Source organism: Bubalus kerabau, chromosome 11 (assembly GCF_029407905.1).
Source record: "Bubalus kerabau isolate K-KA32 ecotype Philippines breed swamp buffalo chromosome 11, PCC_UOA_SB_1v2, whole genome shotgun sequence".
NCBI classification, from domain to species: domain Eukaryota; kingdom Metazoa; phylum Chordata; class Mammalia; order Artiodactyla; family Bovidae; genus Bubalus; species Bubalus kerabau.
In genome coordinates this window covers 75,794,731-75,810,737 of record NC_073634.1, presented here as the reverse complement: position 1 = coordinate 75,810,737, position 16,007 = coordinate 75,794,731, and the positions used below count along the sequence as shown (strand labels likewise).

At 47.9% G+C, this 16,007-nt stretch overlaps 1 protein-coding gene across 5 annotated transcripts in view; it reads right to left on the bottom strand.

Moving 5' to 3' along the window:
* The window catches only part of CIB4 (calcium and integrin binding family member 4), a 68,512-nt gene that overhangs the window by 42,359 nt on the left and 10,146 nt on the right, over nt 1-16,007 (bottom strand). The window contains exons 3-6 of one of the 5 annotated variants that reach the window (XM_055539145.1): nt 11,919-12,025; nt 10,395-10,464; nt 9,827-9,861; nt 204-300 (exon numbers count right to left, since the gene is read on the bottom strand). In XM_055539145.1, the coding sequence (XP_055395120.1) occupies nt 204-300; nt 9,827-9,861; nt 10,395-10,464; nt 11,919-11,920 (204 nt within the window). In that variant the 5' untranslated portion in view covers nt 11,921-12,025. Of the gene's footprint in view, nt 1-203; nt 301-5,164; nt 6,041-6,121; nt 6,536-9,826; nt 9,862-10,394; nt 10,465-11,918; nt 12,026-16,007 lie in introns of those variants that run through there. The other 4 variants (XR_008700019.1, XR_008700020.1, XR_008700023.1 and 1 more) reach the window with 4 other exon arrangements.

Below are 16,007 nucleotides of genomic sequence, written 5' to 3'. Positions count from 1 at the left end.
AGGAGATTGGCAGTGGGGTGCACTGACGGCTGGAGCAAAGCACAGCCTGTGGGGGTACACGGGCCTCAGGGAGCACACGGGACCCCAGCCACCCCGCCACTCCACCCATTTCACAGGTGAGCACACTGAGACCAGCACTTTCTGAGACTCAGCAGATCCCAGTGACACTGCCCCATCCCTTCCACCCCACCCCCTGGACTCACCCTCAGGGCTGGCAGGGAGCTCACTTGGTCCACGGTGAGCGTGGCCTCCTTGTAGTACTTCCCGGGGGGACAGAGCTTCAAGAAGGAGTCGTGGATGCTGAGAAGAGAGGCAGGGGTGGGCTGAAGGTGGGGACCAGCAGGCCCCCTGCCTCCTGCGGGCTCCCTTTGGAGGATTGATTGATACACATTTGGTAGTTATAAATCATCCTGCCCTTCCAGAAACATGCCTGGGGCTCCAGTGTGCCCAGCGCATGCGCTGTGGGGGATGCAAAGATAAGCCAATATGCTCTGTAGCCTGAATATAACCTACAAGTGCACTGGAAAGGACTTCTGCCCTCCCTTCCTTCAGTCCCTCCTTTACGGATGGAGGAACCAGCAGGGCCTTGGGGAAGCCAGGATGCCACCCCAAGCCATCTGTCCAGCCCCACCCTCATCCCAGGAAAAAGAGGTCACTCCATAGGTGTGGCCAAGCAGCCAACAACCCACACAGCCATCCGAGGCCAGTGAGCTGGACCCAGACGGTGGGGCTGAGCAACTGTCCTCATCGATCCAGTAATCAATGTCTGTCTGCGGGCCTCCTCCCTGCTCCAGGGGATTTAGCTTATGAGGGACAGGCAGGCAGAGGGGGAAATGAATGGCCGTGCGGGTGCTGCGAGGCAGAGGGTAGGAGCGAGCTCTGCCCCAGGCCAGGAGAGCAGGGCCCTCATGCTGGAGCCCTCCCTGCCCACATTCTGGAGCATGGACCATATCAACCTTGTAAGGGAGTGGGGAGGGAGCTGAAAAGTGGGGTGTAGAATGGGCGAAGGCAGATAGTCTCTAGGAAAAGATTGGGTGGGGACACTGAAGGACAGCAAGAGGAGAGGAAAGCCGTCGTACCCAGGGCAGGGGTGGGGGGTGTGTGTCCAGTGCCCTCCAGGGGAGGGGGCGCTGGCAGTGGTCTGCCCCTAGCCCCAAGGAGCATTTGATCACTGTCATTGTTAGAATTCCTAGTGTGGGGTAATCTTTATTAATTTTAAAGAATTCTCTGAGGCTGGGCACCTGTATGGTTGACACGCAGGGTGTCCCCCACTCTGACCCCTCACTAGGAGTGCCTGCTGCACACTGCCGACTTGTGTGGACATTTCTGGTGGGACCTACAGAACCATCTTGCAAGGAAGGGACCATTATCTCTTCCTTACAGAGAAGGAAACTGAGACTCGAGGAGGTAAAATACTCACCTTGCCCAAGGTCACACAGAGGTGGGCGTGAAGCCAGAGCTGCAGATGCCAAAGCTCTTTCCCCAAGAGCCCAGAGAGGAAGGTCTCAGAAGGGCTGCGGGCGGGGGGTGGGGGGTGGGAAGAGAGGGAACCCCCACTGCCGTGGTCACCCGCTTCTTGTTTTTTAAGCTCTGTGTGCCTGGTGCATTCAACCATATTATCTCAATGAATCTTCCCAGCAACCCTGTGGGATAGATATAGGGGTGATGATGTCTATAGATGTGGAGACCAAGGCTCAAAGAGTTGAAGGGGTCTGCCCCAGGTCATTCAGCTTGGAAGGAGTCGAGGGGGGTCTGAACCCTAAGCCAGGCTCCTCAGGCTGTGCTGCCCACCTCTAAAGGGTCCCAGGTGAAAGACTCTCAGCACCTCCTCCCCGCCCTGGAGAGGCTTCCGGGGAGCGGGTACCGTGGGGAGGGCCCTGCCCAGACTTCGTGTCTTCCCAAGCCGCCGAGTGGGTGGGCTGCCCGCAGATGAATCGTGGCTGCTTCTCGGCTTGCCACAAAATGTTCTCCTCCAAATATGGATCAGCTGGCTCTAAGTGGAACTCGGAATTAATCACTAATGGACTCAAAAGTCAAAGCCATTTAAAAAGCTCACACATCTCGCCTGCCAGAAAGCAAGCAACCCAAGCTGCGTCTCCCTTCCACACCTAGCCAGACGAGGGGAGAGGCTGTCTGCGGGCGGGGAGGTTGAGACAGCGGGGGAGACCAGCTCCACTGCTCTGACTCTGCAGGACCTTGGGTCTGCCGCGTCCCCTCTGTGCAGTGAATCTCAGTTAGCTCCCTCCATCCTCCAGTTCAGGAATTCTGTACCCTTCTCTGGCATCCGGTCCATCCCTTGCCTCTGAGACACTCCAGTTTAGCCTTTTTTGACTGGGTGGGTCCCACATCAGAAGCACACAGGGAGCTTGTGAAAGGATCAGCTCTAGAGATTCTCATTCAAGGCTAGTGTCGGCCCAGGCACCTATAGGTTCTACATGCTTCTGTGTTTGAATTGTACAGGTAAGACTGAGAGCACAGCTCCAGTGAAAATATCCAGTTACACCCCTTCTATCCCAGTCTGGCCTCCCTGACCTGGGCTTCACCCCCATCCCAAGGGGTCAATTGTCCCTTTCACCACGGAGTGGCCTGCAGGTATTTTATGAATGGCCTCATCTCTAGCCTGGAAAGGTAACTTTTGGTTCTATGATCTACTGGTTCCAAGCTGTGTGACTTTGGGCAAATAGCTTCATTTCTTTGAGCTGGTTTCCTCATTCACAAAAAGGAGATGAAAATACCATGAAAATGACAGCTACCACAGTCTCAGCACCAACCTCTGTGCCAGGCACTGCTTTAATTCCTGTGCAGATCTGATCATCTAACGGACCTAATAACAATTAGGTTGAATACATACTTTTTGTATGTGTGAAAACTGGGGCTCAGTGAGGGTAAGAAACTCACTCAAGGTCACACAGCAAGTAAGTGAAAAAGTTGAGCCTCAGACTCTGGCCTTTGACTCCTAGGAAGCAAGTCTCTGTCTGCTGACCTTCTGGCGCTCCAGGTGGACCAGGAGCTAACAGCCAGGACAGGGCATGGAGACTGGCAGGTTTGGGGACCTCAAGGGTGCTCAGAGGATCCAGGGGCCTCATGGTCAAGTTAGCCTGAGCAGGAACTGTGGCAAAGCTTCAGGATCCCATTTACCAGACCTACATCCAGCCCAAGATCATGTCAGGAGCCATCCCTGAGCAATATAATGTACCCTGAAATTTCTCAAACTGAGTCAGGCTGACCCAGGCTCAGATATGGAGATCTAAAGGAAGCAACATGTGCCCTTCCTGAGTCAAGTCCCAGACTCAGGGTCCAGAGCCTCAGGTGAAGATAAGGGCCCCAGAGGGCCTGTGCACTGATTCCATAGAGACATCTGGAAGGCGGGGGCAATGTAACAGCAATTTAACCAGAGTCAGAGAGGACTAACCTGAAAGCTGAGGACAAAGGGGACCCTGCTCTTTCAGAGACCAATGGGATGTGAAAGAAGACTCCCACAGATTAGACATTTAGTGTGGACAGACCCCTTCTTAGAGAGCTGAGTCAGGGCAGCCCTGGATGGGGAAGAAGCTGTCACATGTGGTCTGCCCCTCCCATTAGGTGTCATCTGCGGATCCAGTGGCCAGGCCTTTTTGTCCCATGCAAGTCACAGATAAGGAGGTGGGAAAGCGTTAGACAAGGGCAGAGCCATCCTGCTCCCCTGCTTATCAGTCTCTTGGATACTTTTTTTTCAACTGGCTAAATCTATCCAGATGTACTATCATCCAAGCCACATTTCTTTGTCACGTTCTTAGGAAAATCACAACACAGTGTCAGAGGTGATGTTGGAAACTTGTTCAGAAGTGATCAGGGCTTAGTCTGGCCCGATTTAGCCCTGGCAGCCCAGGGTGTCTGCTCTCTCCCCTGAGCATCACTGCCATCTGCCTCCTGAGCCACGGCCGGCGTTGCTTGGAACCCATATCAAAGCTGCCCCTTCCCTTTACAGACAAGGCATGGACACTAACCCTAATGTAATCCGTGCTCCTGTCCCTCCAAGGAGTTAACCTAGGATCAGCTTATATGTGTGTGTGTATCCTTCCTAAGATATTCTGTGTGTGTGTACATATGCATGCACGTATAGCCCTTTATTTTACTAAAAGTAGCACCCTATATGTACCAGACTAGTTTACCAAAGAGTGAAATAGGTTTTTAAAAGCCAACAGCACTATAATTAATATTATTAATACACAGTATTCTATACCACTTCTTTACCCCTGCTCTCTAGAGGCTGAATTTTTTTTTTAATGTTTTTCTATTTCTCTTGGTTTTTACTTAATATTTGCATAGTGTTTCTAGCGATGGTGCTGATACTGCCACTTGGTATTTTTTCATTGCAGACTTTATTTTGTGACCTCTTACTGCTAAAAAAGAGAGTATTTATCTCTATCTATAACCTACTTATGGAGAAGGCACTGCCAACCCACTCCAGTACTCTTGCCTGGAAAATCCCATGGACAGAGGAGCCTGGTGGGCTGCAGTCCATGGGGTTGCTAAGAGTCGGACACGACTGAGTGACTTCACTTTCACTTTTCACTTTTGTGCATTGGAGAAGGAAATGGCAACCCACTCCAGTGTTCTTGCCTGGAAAATCCCAGGGACGGGTGAGCCTGGTGGGCTGCCATCTCTGGGGTCACACAGAGTCAGACACGACTGAAACGACTTAGCAGCAGCAGCAGCAGCATAACCTACTTCAGGCTTCCTTGGTGGCTCAGGTAGTAAAGAATCTGCCTGCAAATTGGGAGACCTTGGTTCAATCCCTGGGTTGAGAAGATCCCCTTGAGGAAGGTGTAGCAACCCACTCTAGTATTCTTGCCTGGAGAATCCTCATGGACAGAGGAGCCTGGTAGGCTACAGTCCATAGAGTTGCAAAGAGTCAGACCCGACTGAGAGACTCAGCACAGCACATATATACTAGTTCTTCCCCTAACATCCCAAAATAAAATGATTTTCCTGAATCAAAATTCAGTATTTATATTATTGTTATATGTATGTATTATTACATATTATATATGTATGATTCAAACATTGCTCACAGCTGAGTTCCCTGGTACAACATGATTACATTTTCTTTCTTGCAAGACTGTTTTTCTTTTGCTTAGGTTTCAGTGTTTCTATTATTATTTCTTTCTCAAACTTTCTGCAGAACTGTGAAGTTCCTCTTCGTGTGTTCGTATACCTTATATCATCCATAGGTTCATTTTGTTTTCTTGGAGGTATCACTCCTGGAATTCCTAACTCCTTAATTCTAATCTGGATGCATTGCTTTTCATGCCTGCTGCATTGTCATCCTTGGGTTTCTCTTCACTCTCATTTTGAAATTCCATTGTGTTGCGGCCCTCTGTTTTCTGGTTCTTACGTCTTCTTTTTTCCTTAGTTTGAAAGTAAAAGTTGCTCAGTTGTGTCCAACTCTTTGCTATGCTATGGACTATGATGCCATGGACTACACAGTCCATGGAATTCTCCAGGCCAGAATACTGCAGTGGGTAGCCGTTCCCTTCTCCAGGGGATCTTCCCAACCCAAGGATTGAATGCAGGTATCCAGCACTGCAGGCAGATTCTTTACCATCTGAACCACCAGGGAAGACCAAGAATACTGGAATAGGTAGCCTATCCCTTCTTCAGAGGATCTTCCCTACCCAGGAATCAAACCAGGGTCTCCTGCTTTGCAGGCAGATTGTTTACCAGCTGAGCTATCAGGGAATTCTTTTTCTTAGTTTACTCACTAATTTTAATGAAGAACTTAGTTTACTTGATAATTTTAATGGACACTGCAGAAGCTGCCTGCATGAGGTAATTGTTTTTAGAAGTCACATGTCAAAAAGTATTGTTTCACCTTCGCTCTTGATTAATAGTTTAGCTATGACTTAATCTTACATTGGAATTTTTTCCTTTGAATTTTGAAGCTGTTTAGCCACCGTCTTCCAGCACAAGTCTAAAATTCTACTTCCCGATCCTCTGTATGTATTCTGTTTTCTTCCTCTGTGAACGTTCTTAAGATCTTCTCAATACCTCTGGTGTCCTGAAATAAATTAATGTAGGCTTTCAATTTTTTTTTTTCCTTCAAATACGTAGTGTCTCTCAGCTTTCAATTCATGTGCAATTGCCAAGTCTGTAATGAGCTGACTGGCAGCTCATCTGTGCTCATCTCTGTTCCTGGTGGTCCTGAGTTGGAAGCCTGCGTGGCTAGCTCTCTCCACATGGCGAGCTCCTGTCCTCTGCTGGGCTGGGGAAGGGGTGCTGAGTGGATTGCAGGGCAAGAGGAGAAATCATATAAAGCCATCTTTTTGTTTTCACCTGAGCCTTCATCCTGGCATTCAGAAAGGAGCCTTTCTGGGTCCTTGATTCCATCATCCCAATCCCTGTTTTCAAGCAATCTGCTTTCAACTTTCAGCTCTAAGTCTGTATCATGGATTTCTTTGTTTTCCAATTTGGAAATTTTTTCTCTCTCTCATCTGCTTTCATCTCTTGAGTTCTCCCTTATGGGTTTCTTTCTCTTTTTCTAATCCTAGCTGTCCTTTAGTAGGGAAAATAAATAAAAGAAAATGCTCAGTTCTCCACATTCACTGGAAACTATGGCACATTGCTTTTTTAAGTTTACAATATGCCTTGGAGATACTAATCCACACCCAACATTAAACTTCTCCTTCTAAGGACAGTGCCACGGATGGATGGGTCCATCCACGTTTATTTCATCCCTGCCCTCTTGATTCAAGTGCAATGGCCAGGTCAAAGTGCCTTTCCCGTCCTGAAGCAGGCTTCCAGTCCTTCCCCTGTTCTCTTCTATTCTTCATAGCTCTTGGCAGCTGTTCTACACCCTCAGCTGCTCCCCAGAGTGTGGTCTTCCTAATCTGGAGGCTCACCTTGGTTTGAAGCAGCAAAGAGCTCTCCCTGGTATCACCCCACACATCTTAGCATTTTTGTCCCCACTTCATGCTAGTCCTGCTCTGCCTCAGTTGAAAGTCTCCATGATGGTGAAACACAAAGAGAGTAGACACTCAGCCACTGCACCTCCTCTCTGCCTTCCTGGAGCATTGGCATCCCCATCCCTCCTCCAGCACTGACCCATCCTGTTCTAGAGCCCAGAGGGTGGAAGTCTCATGCACAGAGGCTACCCAAGGGCCAGGCACCAGGCCCTCATGCGTAGGCATGGCATTGACAAAAGAAAGGGTTGGCGGGAGGTGGCTTTGAGAGAAGTTGGTTAGAGAAGTTGGGCTGAAGTGGAGCCTTTGCTGGCCTCACTCACTGGGACCTGCCTCCCCAGTATAAACAGATGAGGTGAGGCCCCTCCCATGAGAGGCTCACTTTCAATAGGGGTGGATAAAAGTGTGAAACAGGAGGTAGGCAGGGGCTGTCTCATGGCTTGTGTGGGCAGTTCAGAAAAGAGGAGTCCCTACGGACAGCTCCCTACTAGAACATCTTTCTCAAAGACCAATAGAGAACACACGAGATGGAAGGACTTCCCTCCCATCCTCCTCTCTTTCGACTGATTTCCCCCCCTCAACTCCCACCACCGCATTGGTGGTGGGAATGGGGTACATGTGAGGGGCCCTAGGGATCCAGAGAAGGCCATCTGAGAATGTTTGAACTTTCTAGATGGAAAGAGGAGCAGGCATGGTCATGCTGAAGTGGAGAGAGAATAAATTAGTGCAGAACAATCCTGTCCTTCCTGTTGACATTTTAGACATGTCCACCCTTTGCCCACCATTTCTACAGCTAGAAATCTCTCTTATGGATTTACTTTCACTTGTTGAATAAGGTTTGTTTTTGTTCAGTTGCTAAGTCATGTCCAACTCTATGCAACCCTAGGGACTGCAGCATGCCAGGCTTCCCAGTCCTCTACTATCTCCCAGAGTTTGCTCAAGTTCATGTCCATCGAGTTGGTGATGCTATCTAACCATCTTATCCTCTGTCACCCTCTTCTCCTTTTGCCTTCTATCTTTCCCAGCATCAGGGCCTTTTCCAATGAGTTGGCTCTTTGCCTCAGGTGGCCAAAATATTGGCGCTTCTGCATCAGTCCTTCCAATGAATATTCAGGGTTGATTTCCTTTAGGATTGACTGGTTTGATCTCCTTGCAGTCCAAGGGACACTCAAGAGTCTTCTGCAGCACCACAATTCAAAAGCTTATCAATTAAATAAGCTATTTTTACATAAATGTTTACTATAACGTTATTGATAGAACTAAAAGTCATAAACAACTTAAGTGTATGTTATGCGGGGAGGTTGTAAAATGAATGATATTTCCTCTATAGGAAAGAATGTCCCATAATCATAGAATGAGACAGATCTCTATGTGCTTTATGTAAAGATAGCCAACATGAAAACTTAAAAAGAAAAAAGGTCCAGAACAGTATAATGCTACACTATAAATTGGTAAATGCTGCAGTGTGAATGAGATAAAATTTTTGAAGGATATTTATTTAGATCTATCTATGAAAATTTTTTCTGGAAGCCTTGATGAGAAACCAACTGTGAACAGGGTTATCATCAGGGAGAAGGCCTGGGAAGGAGAGGGACACTTACTTTTCTTTTAGGATATTTATGCTATTTGAATTTTCTGGCCATGCTCACATATTACTTTTCAATTTTTATTTCATTTTTATGCAAGTGTTCCTTTTTTAGAAAATATCAATGAGATGTGTAAGTAGTAGGATGTAGAGTTTTGTCATATTTTTCTTTATTTCTAAAATCGATGCATGATACTGGATGCTTGGGGCTGGTGCACTGGGACGACCCAGAGGGATGGAATGGGGAGGGAGGAGGGAGGAGGGTTCAGGATGGGGAACACATGTATACCTGTGGCGGATTCATTTTGATATTTGGCAAAACTAATACAGTTATGTAAAGTTTAAAAATAAAATAAAATTTTAAAAAAATTTAAAAAAAATAAAATAAAATGAGCAAACACTCATTTTAAAAGGAAAGAGATGTAACCCGGTGACTGTCCATGATCTCCATCACTTCCTGTGCCCTGAACATCCATCAGCCCCCCACCCCCATACCGGGAGAGTCTCATGCTTGGGGCAGAATCATTGCCCTGCCTGGGACCCTGAGTGGGAAGTGCAGCTTCCAGGCTGGGTGTTGTCTGGGGAGGGTGAGTCCAGCAGAGACAAAGAGGCGAGAGGGTTCTGTGGGTCTCAGGGCAGTCTCCTCACTCCAACCTCCCTTCACCCCACCAACAATGCCCTAGAGACCCCCTTTCCTCCTCTAACGAGTTTCTGATGAGCACCTGGCCCAGGCTGAGTGCTCTCACATCTCTCATGCTGTCTACCCTCTCTGCGGTCCCATGAGGGATCCTCGTGTTGGCTGTCTTGGCCTGGAGCCTTCCTCTATGGCCATCACCAGCATAAGAACAGGGGGTGGACTGCGCACTGTTACACCCACCATGCTTGGAGGCAGTGAAGCGAAGCTTGGGAGGGAAGGGAGGACTAAGAGAGATTCAGTGGGGCATTAGCTTTACCCAGATAGAGGACCACCTCGCTGTATGTGCTGCAGACCTGTTTCCTAAGTCCTCTCCTCCTTGTCCTCATCATCCCAGGAAGGCCCTGTCCACCTCTGCGGTTCTATGAATAAACCTTGCCGTGGATCCCATAGCAACCTACAATCTGACATTTCACTGTAGTAGGGCCCTGGGAATCGTGACCTTGGACCCTCCGGGACTGCGGTCTGTCTCTGCCTGTCTGCTGCCAGCCTCGTCTCCAGGACTTTGTAGCTCTGAGCAGGGACCACATTCAGGGACCAGAGTGAGGCTGTACCAGGGTAAGATTTCAGTTCCAAGGGGAGGAAAAGGGGGCCCCCTCTACTCACCACAGGATTTCATGCCTGGTCAAGAAGGTCAAGGCCTGAAACAAACCACAGACAGGTGACTTGCCCACTCCATCCAGCCCTGCCCTGGCCCTCTGGGGAGTGGGCAACTTCAGGGGTTGGGAGGAAAAGCTGATGCTCTCATTGAACAACCAGGGAATGGAGGCTCCCAGCCCTCAGCAGCAGATGCCCAAGGTGGTGGCAGAGGAGGAAACAGTGCCCCGTCTCTGATGGCCTTGGGAGGGAGCACAGTGGTACAGGCCTGCAGAAAGGACTGGAGACAGGGAGAAAGCCCTGGGATCTGGAGCAGGAAACAAATGGGGAGGGGCCCTCTGAGGGCCAGTCTGGGTCACATGGATGTAGATTTAGCGAAGGCAGGGACCACAGTGAGAGTTTTCCCACCCCTCCCACCTGCCTCAGGAAGCTCCCACCACTGCCCAGAATCTCCTGCCTGATCTACCCACCTGGTATTCTTCCAAATCCTCCCAGTGCATCTGGTACCTCAGACATTGCCCCATGCCAACCCCACCCTTCTCCTGCCAGCAGCAGAACCTCAGCCCCAAGAGCTCACCAGTTGTGCACCAAGTAATTGGTTGCCATGGTAACCTGCATTCCACCTTCTGCCCATTCTACCTGAGTCCCTGAGTGGGCAAAGAAATAGATTCTTTTGGTTCCAGAGGCTAATGGACATCATCCCCAAAACAGCAAACAGAAAGGCAGCCCAGTAGCAGGTTCAAGAGTCATGAGCCAACCTTCCAGATCTGCCAAAGGCTGACAAGACATGTGTCCCTGGACAAGCCACTCAGCCTCTCTGTGTCTCAGTTTCTTCATCTGTAAACTGAGGATGATGGTCATGGGATTGTGATGAGGATTATTTGAGTCAATACAGATAACAATGCCTTGTACATAATAAGCTTTCAATAAGTGTTAGCTGTTAGAACCACGGCCCAAGGACTATGCCAGGTGCAGGAACACAGAGATGAGTAAGCATATACTCTGACATCAAGAAGTGGCCCAAAGAGCACGGTAAAGGGCATTCCACCCCATCCATCCTCTCCCTGCAGAAGCCAAGGGCACAATCAAATCAGGATGATACAAAGAGTGTCTATTAAAGGGACTCTCCAAAGACAAGGTCAGGGTGTATGGAAACCACTCAGGATAGCACAGAATCCAGGCTAGTAACCACAGAGCCGCTACCAGTCCTGGCCCAACACACATGGAATCAGTACCCCTACACCATCCCCTCCACTTCTTCCAATCTCCCATGGGGGTGGAGAGCAGAGTGGAAAGTAAATCTAGAAAGATGAAGTCTAGCACAGACCTCAGTATTGCTATCCAGGAGTATCTTTCCGAAGCCATCTCCTCCTGATCTCAGTGCCAGTGTTAGCTTCCTGGTCCTTGTACCCACCTCATTCCACACACTTTCCCAGGTAAACAGCTCAGAAACTTTCTCATAGAGCTAGTTTATATCTCTGGAAATGTGGCTGCTCATTCTTCATCATCTGCCCTCCATGGAGATGGATACTGGCAGAAGAAACCCAGGAGCCTTCAATCCTTATTTACTAGACAGACACAAGTGAAGTACCTACAGGATGCCAGGTGCTCAGCTTGACTCTGGAAGAGACGGGTGAATGTGGTCTCAGCCTTCAAGAAATGAATATTTGCCACATACACAGACACACACACACACCATGGGAGATTGGGTAGATGTGATCAGAGAGGTAATATGAATTACGAGTATTTAGAAGAGGAGAACCCTAGGCAGGAAATCTTCATGTAGGTGGTGGCATTTAGGTGGTTGTTACAATGTCATAGTTAAGAATGTGGGCAGGTTGCATCACTTCTTGCTGCATCCCCTTGGGCAAGTCATAAAGCTACTCTGAGCCTCAGTTCCCTCCTCTGTAAAATGGGAATACTAAATCTCTACTTTACAGTATTATTGCAAGGCTAAAATTAAATGATAGATATACAAACCTCTAATTTAGAAAGGTGCCTGGCACAATAAATTCTTATTAAAGGGGAAACAATATTATTACTTTTTAAAGTTGGGCCTGAAAGAAAGGGTAGGACGTGAGCAGACACAGTCAGTAATTACATCTCATCTTCTGGTAAACCTTCTGAGCTTCTGTTCTCATTTATTGAGCAGCTTTTTTCATTAGTCTGTGTCCATAGTGACTGTCCCTTGTCGTCCTCACAGAGGCCCTGGGGAAGATGGAAGTTGGTGAGGTTCTGTGATGCTGTAGGGTCACTTGGCTGGCCAGGGGCCAAAGGAGGATCTGAAGCCTGGATTGAGGTTGCAGGCCTGGGGGTCTCCCCAGTGCTGCCTGGGAGCCAGGGCAGCTGCCGGGCTGCGCCTCAGAAGGCTGCTTCCTTCTCAAGTCTCTCTCAGCCCTCCTGTCCTAGGAGGTGCAAGTGGCAGCAGGCACTGGCACGTGCCCTTAACACCTGGTTGGTACACACTACAAGGACAGCAAAAACACACTGGAGGGAATTCCCTGGTGGTCCAGTGGTTAGGACTCTGCACTTTCACTGCAGGGGGTACAGGTTCCATCCCTGATTGGGAAACTAAGATCCCACAAGCTGCATGGTGTGGCTTACTTACTCAACTCTTTGTTGAGCCAGGCAATGAAACAGAATGATTAAGCCAGGAAGACAAGGCCCTACCTTGGTGGAACCAGAGGCCCATAGGGAAACTAACAATCCCTTTGATTGTGATAGGGCTATGAGAGAAATAAAGCAAGAATGAAGGGTGGGCAGGAGAGGTTTCCTGAGGAGGGGCCATCTGAGTGGAGACCTGAGCTACAAGGAGAGGGAACCAGGCTAAGTCTGGGGAGTTTTCCATACCCAGAAAGCAACGACATCCAGCTAGAATTTAATGACACTGTTTGGCTTTCCTTACGTTTATTTATACTGTTTCCTCCACTTTGAAAAAGATGCAAGCTTCACTAGTGACTCAGATAGTAAAGAATCTGCCTGCAATGCAGGAGACCTGGGTTCAATCCCTGGGTTCGGAAGATCCCTTGGAGAAGGGAATGGCAACCCTCCAGTGTTCTTGCCTGGCGAATTCCATAGACAGAGGAGCCTGGTGGGCTACAGTCCATTGGGTCCCAGAGAGTCGGACACGACTGAGCGACTAACACTTTCACTTGCCATATATAACTGTGATATGTTCCCTTTACAAATATTACCTGGTGAAAAGAAATAGGAGACAATCTAAAGAAAAATATTAAGTAAATAATTAGACAGGTGGTGAAGAAATATGCCAGAAATCACAAAAATGTCTCTGCCTCACTTCACACACAGGTAACCAAGGTTTGCAAACTCTGCTACCTTCCTCTCTCCTTTAGTTTTCACGCCCTCACATGACCCTTTTCCCAACTCCTGCCCACTCCGCCCCTCCCTACACACAGGCTCTCAACCTAGAAAGGGCTTTCACTGGTTCCTACAATTAACAATAGAAACCATAAGAATGTCACCTCACATTTGCATTGCATCGCTTGTAATTCCAAAATGCTTTTCTACATGCCATCTCATCTGCTCAAGAGATAAAAGCCCATGCTCCTTAAAAAAGAAAGAAAAATCCCCGTGCAATTCTGCCTCAGTACACTAACCAACCAGCATCCTTACCTTCCTCCAGCCAGTTAAATCTCTCAAACTGCTCTTTGGCAGGGATTCTGAAAAGGGTGCAAATGAACAAATGGTGCTGTGAAAGTGTTGAACTCAATATGCCAGCAAATTTGGAAGACTCAGCAGTGGACCCAGGACTGGAAAAGGTCAGTTTTCATTCCAATCCCAAAGAAAGGTAATGCCAAAGAATGCTCAAACTACCCTACAATTGCACTCATCTCACACCCTAGTAAAGTAATGCTCAAAATTCTCCAAGCCAGGCTTCAACAGTATGTGAACCATGAACTTCCAGATGTTCAAACTGGATTTAGAAAAGACAGAGGAACCAGAGATCAAATTGCCAATATCCATTGGATCATCAAAAAAGCAAGAGAGTTCCAGAAAAACATCTACTTCTGCTTTATTGACTATGCCAAAGCCTTTGTGTGGACCACAACAAACTCTGGAAAATTCTGAAAGAGATGGGAAAATCAGACCACCTGACCTGCCTCTTGAGAAATCTGTATGCAGGTCAGGAAGCAACAGTTAGAACTGGACATGGAACAACAGACTGGTTCCAAATTGGGAAAGGAGTATGTCAAGGCTGTATATTTGTCACCCTGCTTATTTAACTTATATGCAGAGTACCTCATGAAAAACTCTGGGCTGGATGAAGCACAAGCTGGAATCAAGATTGCCAGGAGAAATATCAATAACTTCAGATATGCAGATGACACCACCCTTATGGCAGAAAGGGAAGAAGAACCAAAGAGCCTCTTGATGAAGGTGAAAGAGGAGAGTGAAAAAGTTGGCTTAAAGCTCAACATTCAGAAAACTAAGATTATGGCATCCAGTCCCATCACTTCATGGCAAATAGATGGGGAAACAGTGGAAACAGTGGCTGACTTTATTTTTGGGGGCTCCAAAACCACTGCAGATGGTGACTGCAGCCATGAAATTAAAAGACACTTGCTCCTTGGAAGAAAAGTCATGACCAACTTAGATGGCATATTAAAAAGCAGACACATTACTTTGCCAGCAAAGGTCCATCTAGTCAAAGCTATGGTTTTTCCAGTAGTCATGTATGGATGTGAGAGTTGGACTATAAAGAAAGCTGAGCACCGAAGAATTGATGCTTTTGAACTATGGTGTTGGAGAAGACTCTTGAGAGTCCCTTGGACAGCAAAGAGACCCAACCAGTCCATCCTAAAGGAAATCAGACCTGAATATTCATTGGAAGGACTGATGCTAAAGCTGAAACTCCAATAGTCTGGTCACCTGATGGAAAGAACTGACTCATTGGAAAAGATGCTGATGCTGGGAAAGATTGAAGGCAGGAGGAGAAGGGGACAACAGAAGATGAGATGGTTGGATAGCATCACCGACTCACTGGACATGAGTTTGAGTCAACTCCGGGAGTTGGTGATGGACAGGGAGGGCTGGTGTGCTGCAGTCCATTGGGTCACAAAGAGTCAGACATGACTGAGCAACTGAACTGAACAGAAAGCAGGCCCAGGCCTGCCCGGACAGTTCTGCATGCTTCCCCTCCAGGGTCCCTCCCTGCAGGAATCCTCTGCGTGGGATAAAAAGAATTCTTGAATTCTTCGCAAGGTTTCTGTCACCTGCCAATGAACTCCACCAACTGTTAAAATGGTCACCCCTACTCCAACCTTGATTTAGACGTCTCTTCAAATTCAAAAAGGACTGAGAAGGGACTTGTATCCAGAATACACAAAGAAAGCTAACAGCTCAATGATAAAATACAAAAAGCCCAACTAAAAAAATGCACAAAGGATTTGTATAGATGTTTCTCCAAAGAAGCAATATGTGAATGGCCAAGGAGCACATGAAAAGATGCTCACCATCATCAGCCACGAGGGAGATGCAAATCAAAACCACAGTGAGGTACCCCTGTACACCCACTAGGATGGTGAGGATGTAGAGAAATTGGAGTCCTCTACACTGCTAGTGGGACTGTGAAATGACGCAGCCACTTTAGAAGAGAGTTTGGCCGTTCTTCAAAATATTAAGCAGAATTACCATATGTTAAAAGCAAGACAACATGCCCAAAATGGAGTTGCTCATACTAAGCCCCACATCACCAAACTGAAACTTAATTACAGTTTCAGCTCTCCCGGAAATGGAATCTTAAACCTGTCAATCAGGAATCAGCACCAGTGAAGGCTGACAGACCCCTGCATCCCTGAAAGAAAAGTGACCTTGTCACAGCAATCCCCACTCCAGTACTCTTGCCTGGAAAATCTCATGGATGGAGGAGCCTGGTAGGCTGCAGTCCATGGGGTCGCTAAGAGTCGGACACAACTGAGCGACTTCACTTTCACTTTTCACTTTCATGCATTGGAGAAGGAAATGGCAATCCACTCCAGTGTTCTTGCCTGGAGAATCCCAGGGACGGGGGAGCCTGGTGGGCTGCGGTCTATGGCTCGCACAGAGTCGGACACGATTGAAGTGACTTAGCAGCAGCAGCACAGCAATCCACACTTTGCTACTATACCTGTCTTATTCCCCTTCCCTTCTGCCTATAAAAGTCTTTCCTTTTGGGAATTCCCTGGTAGTC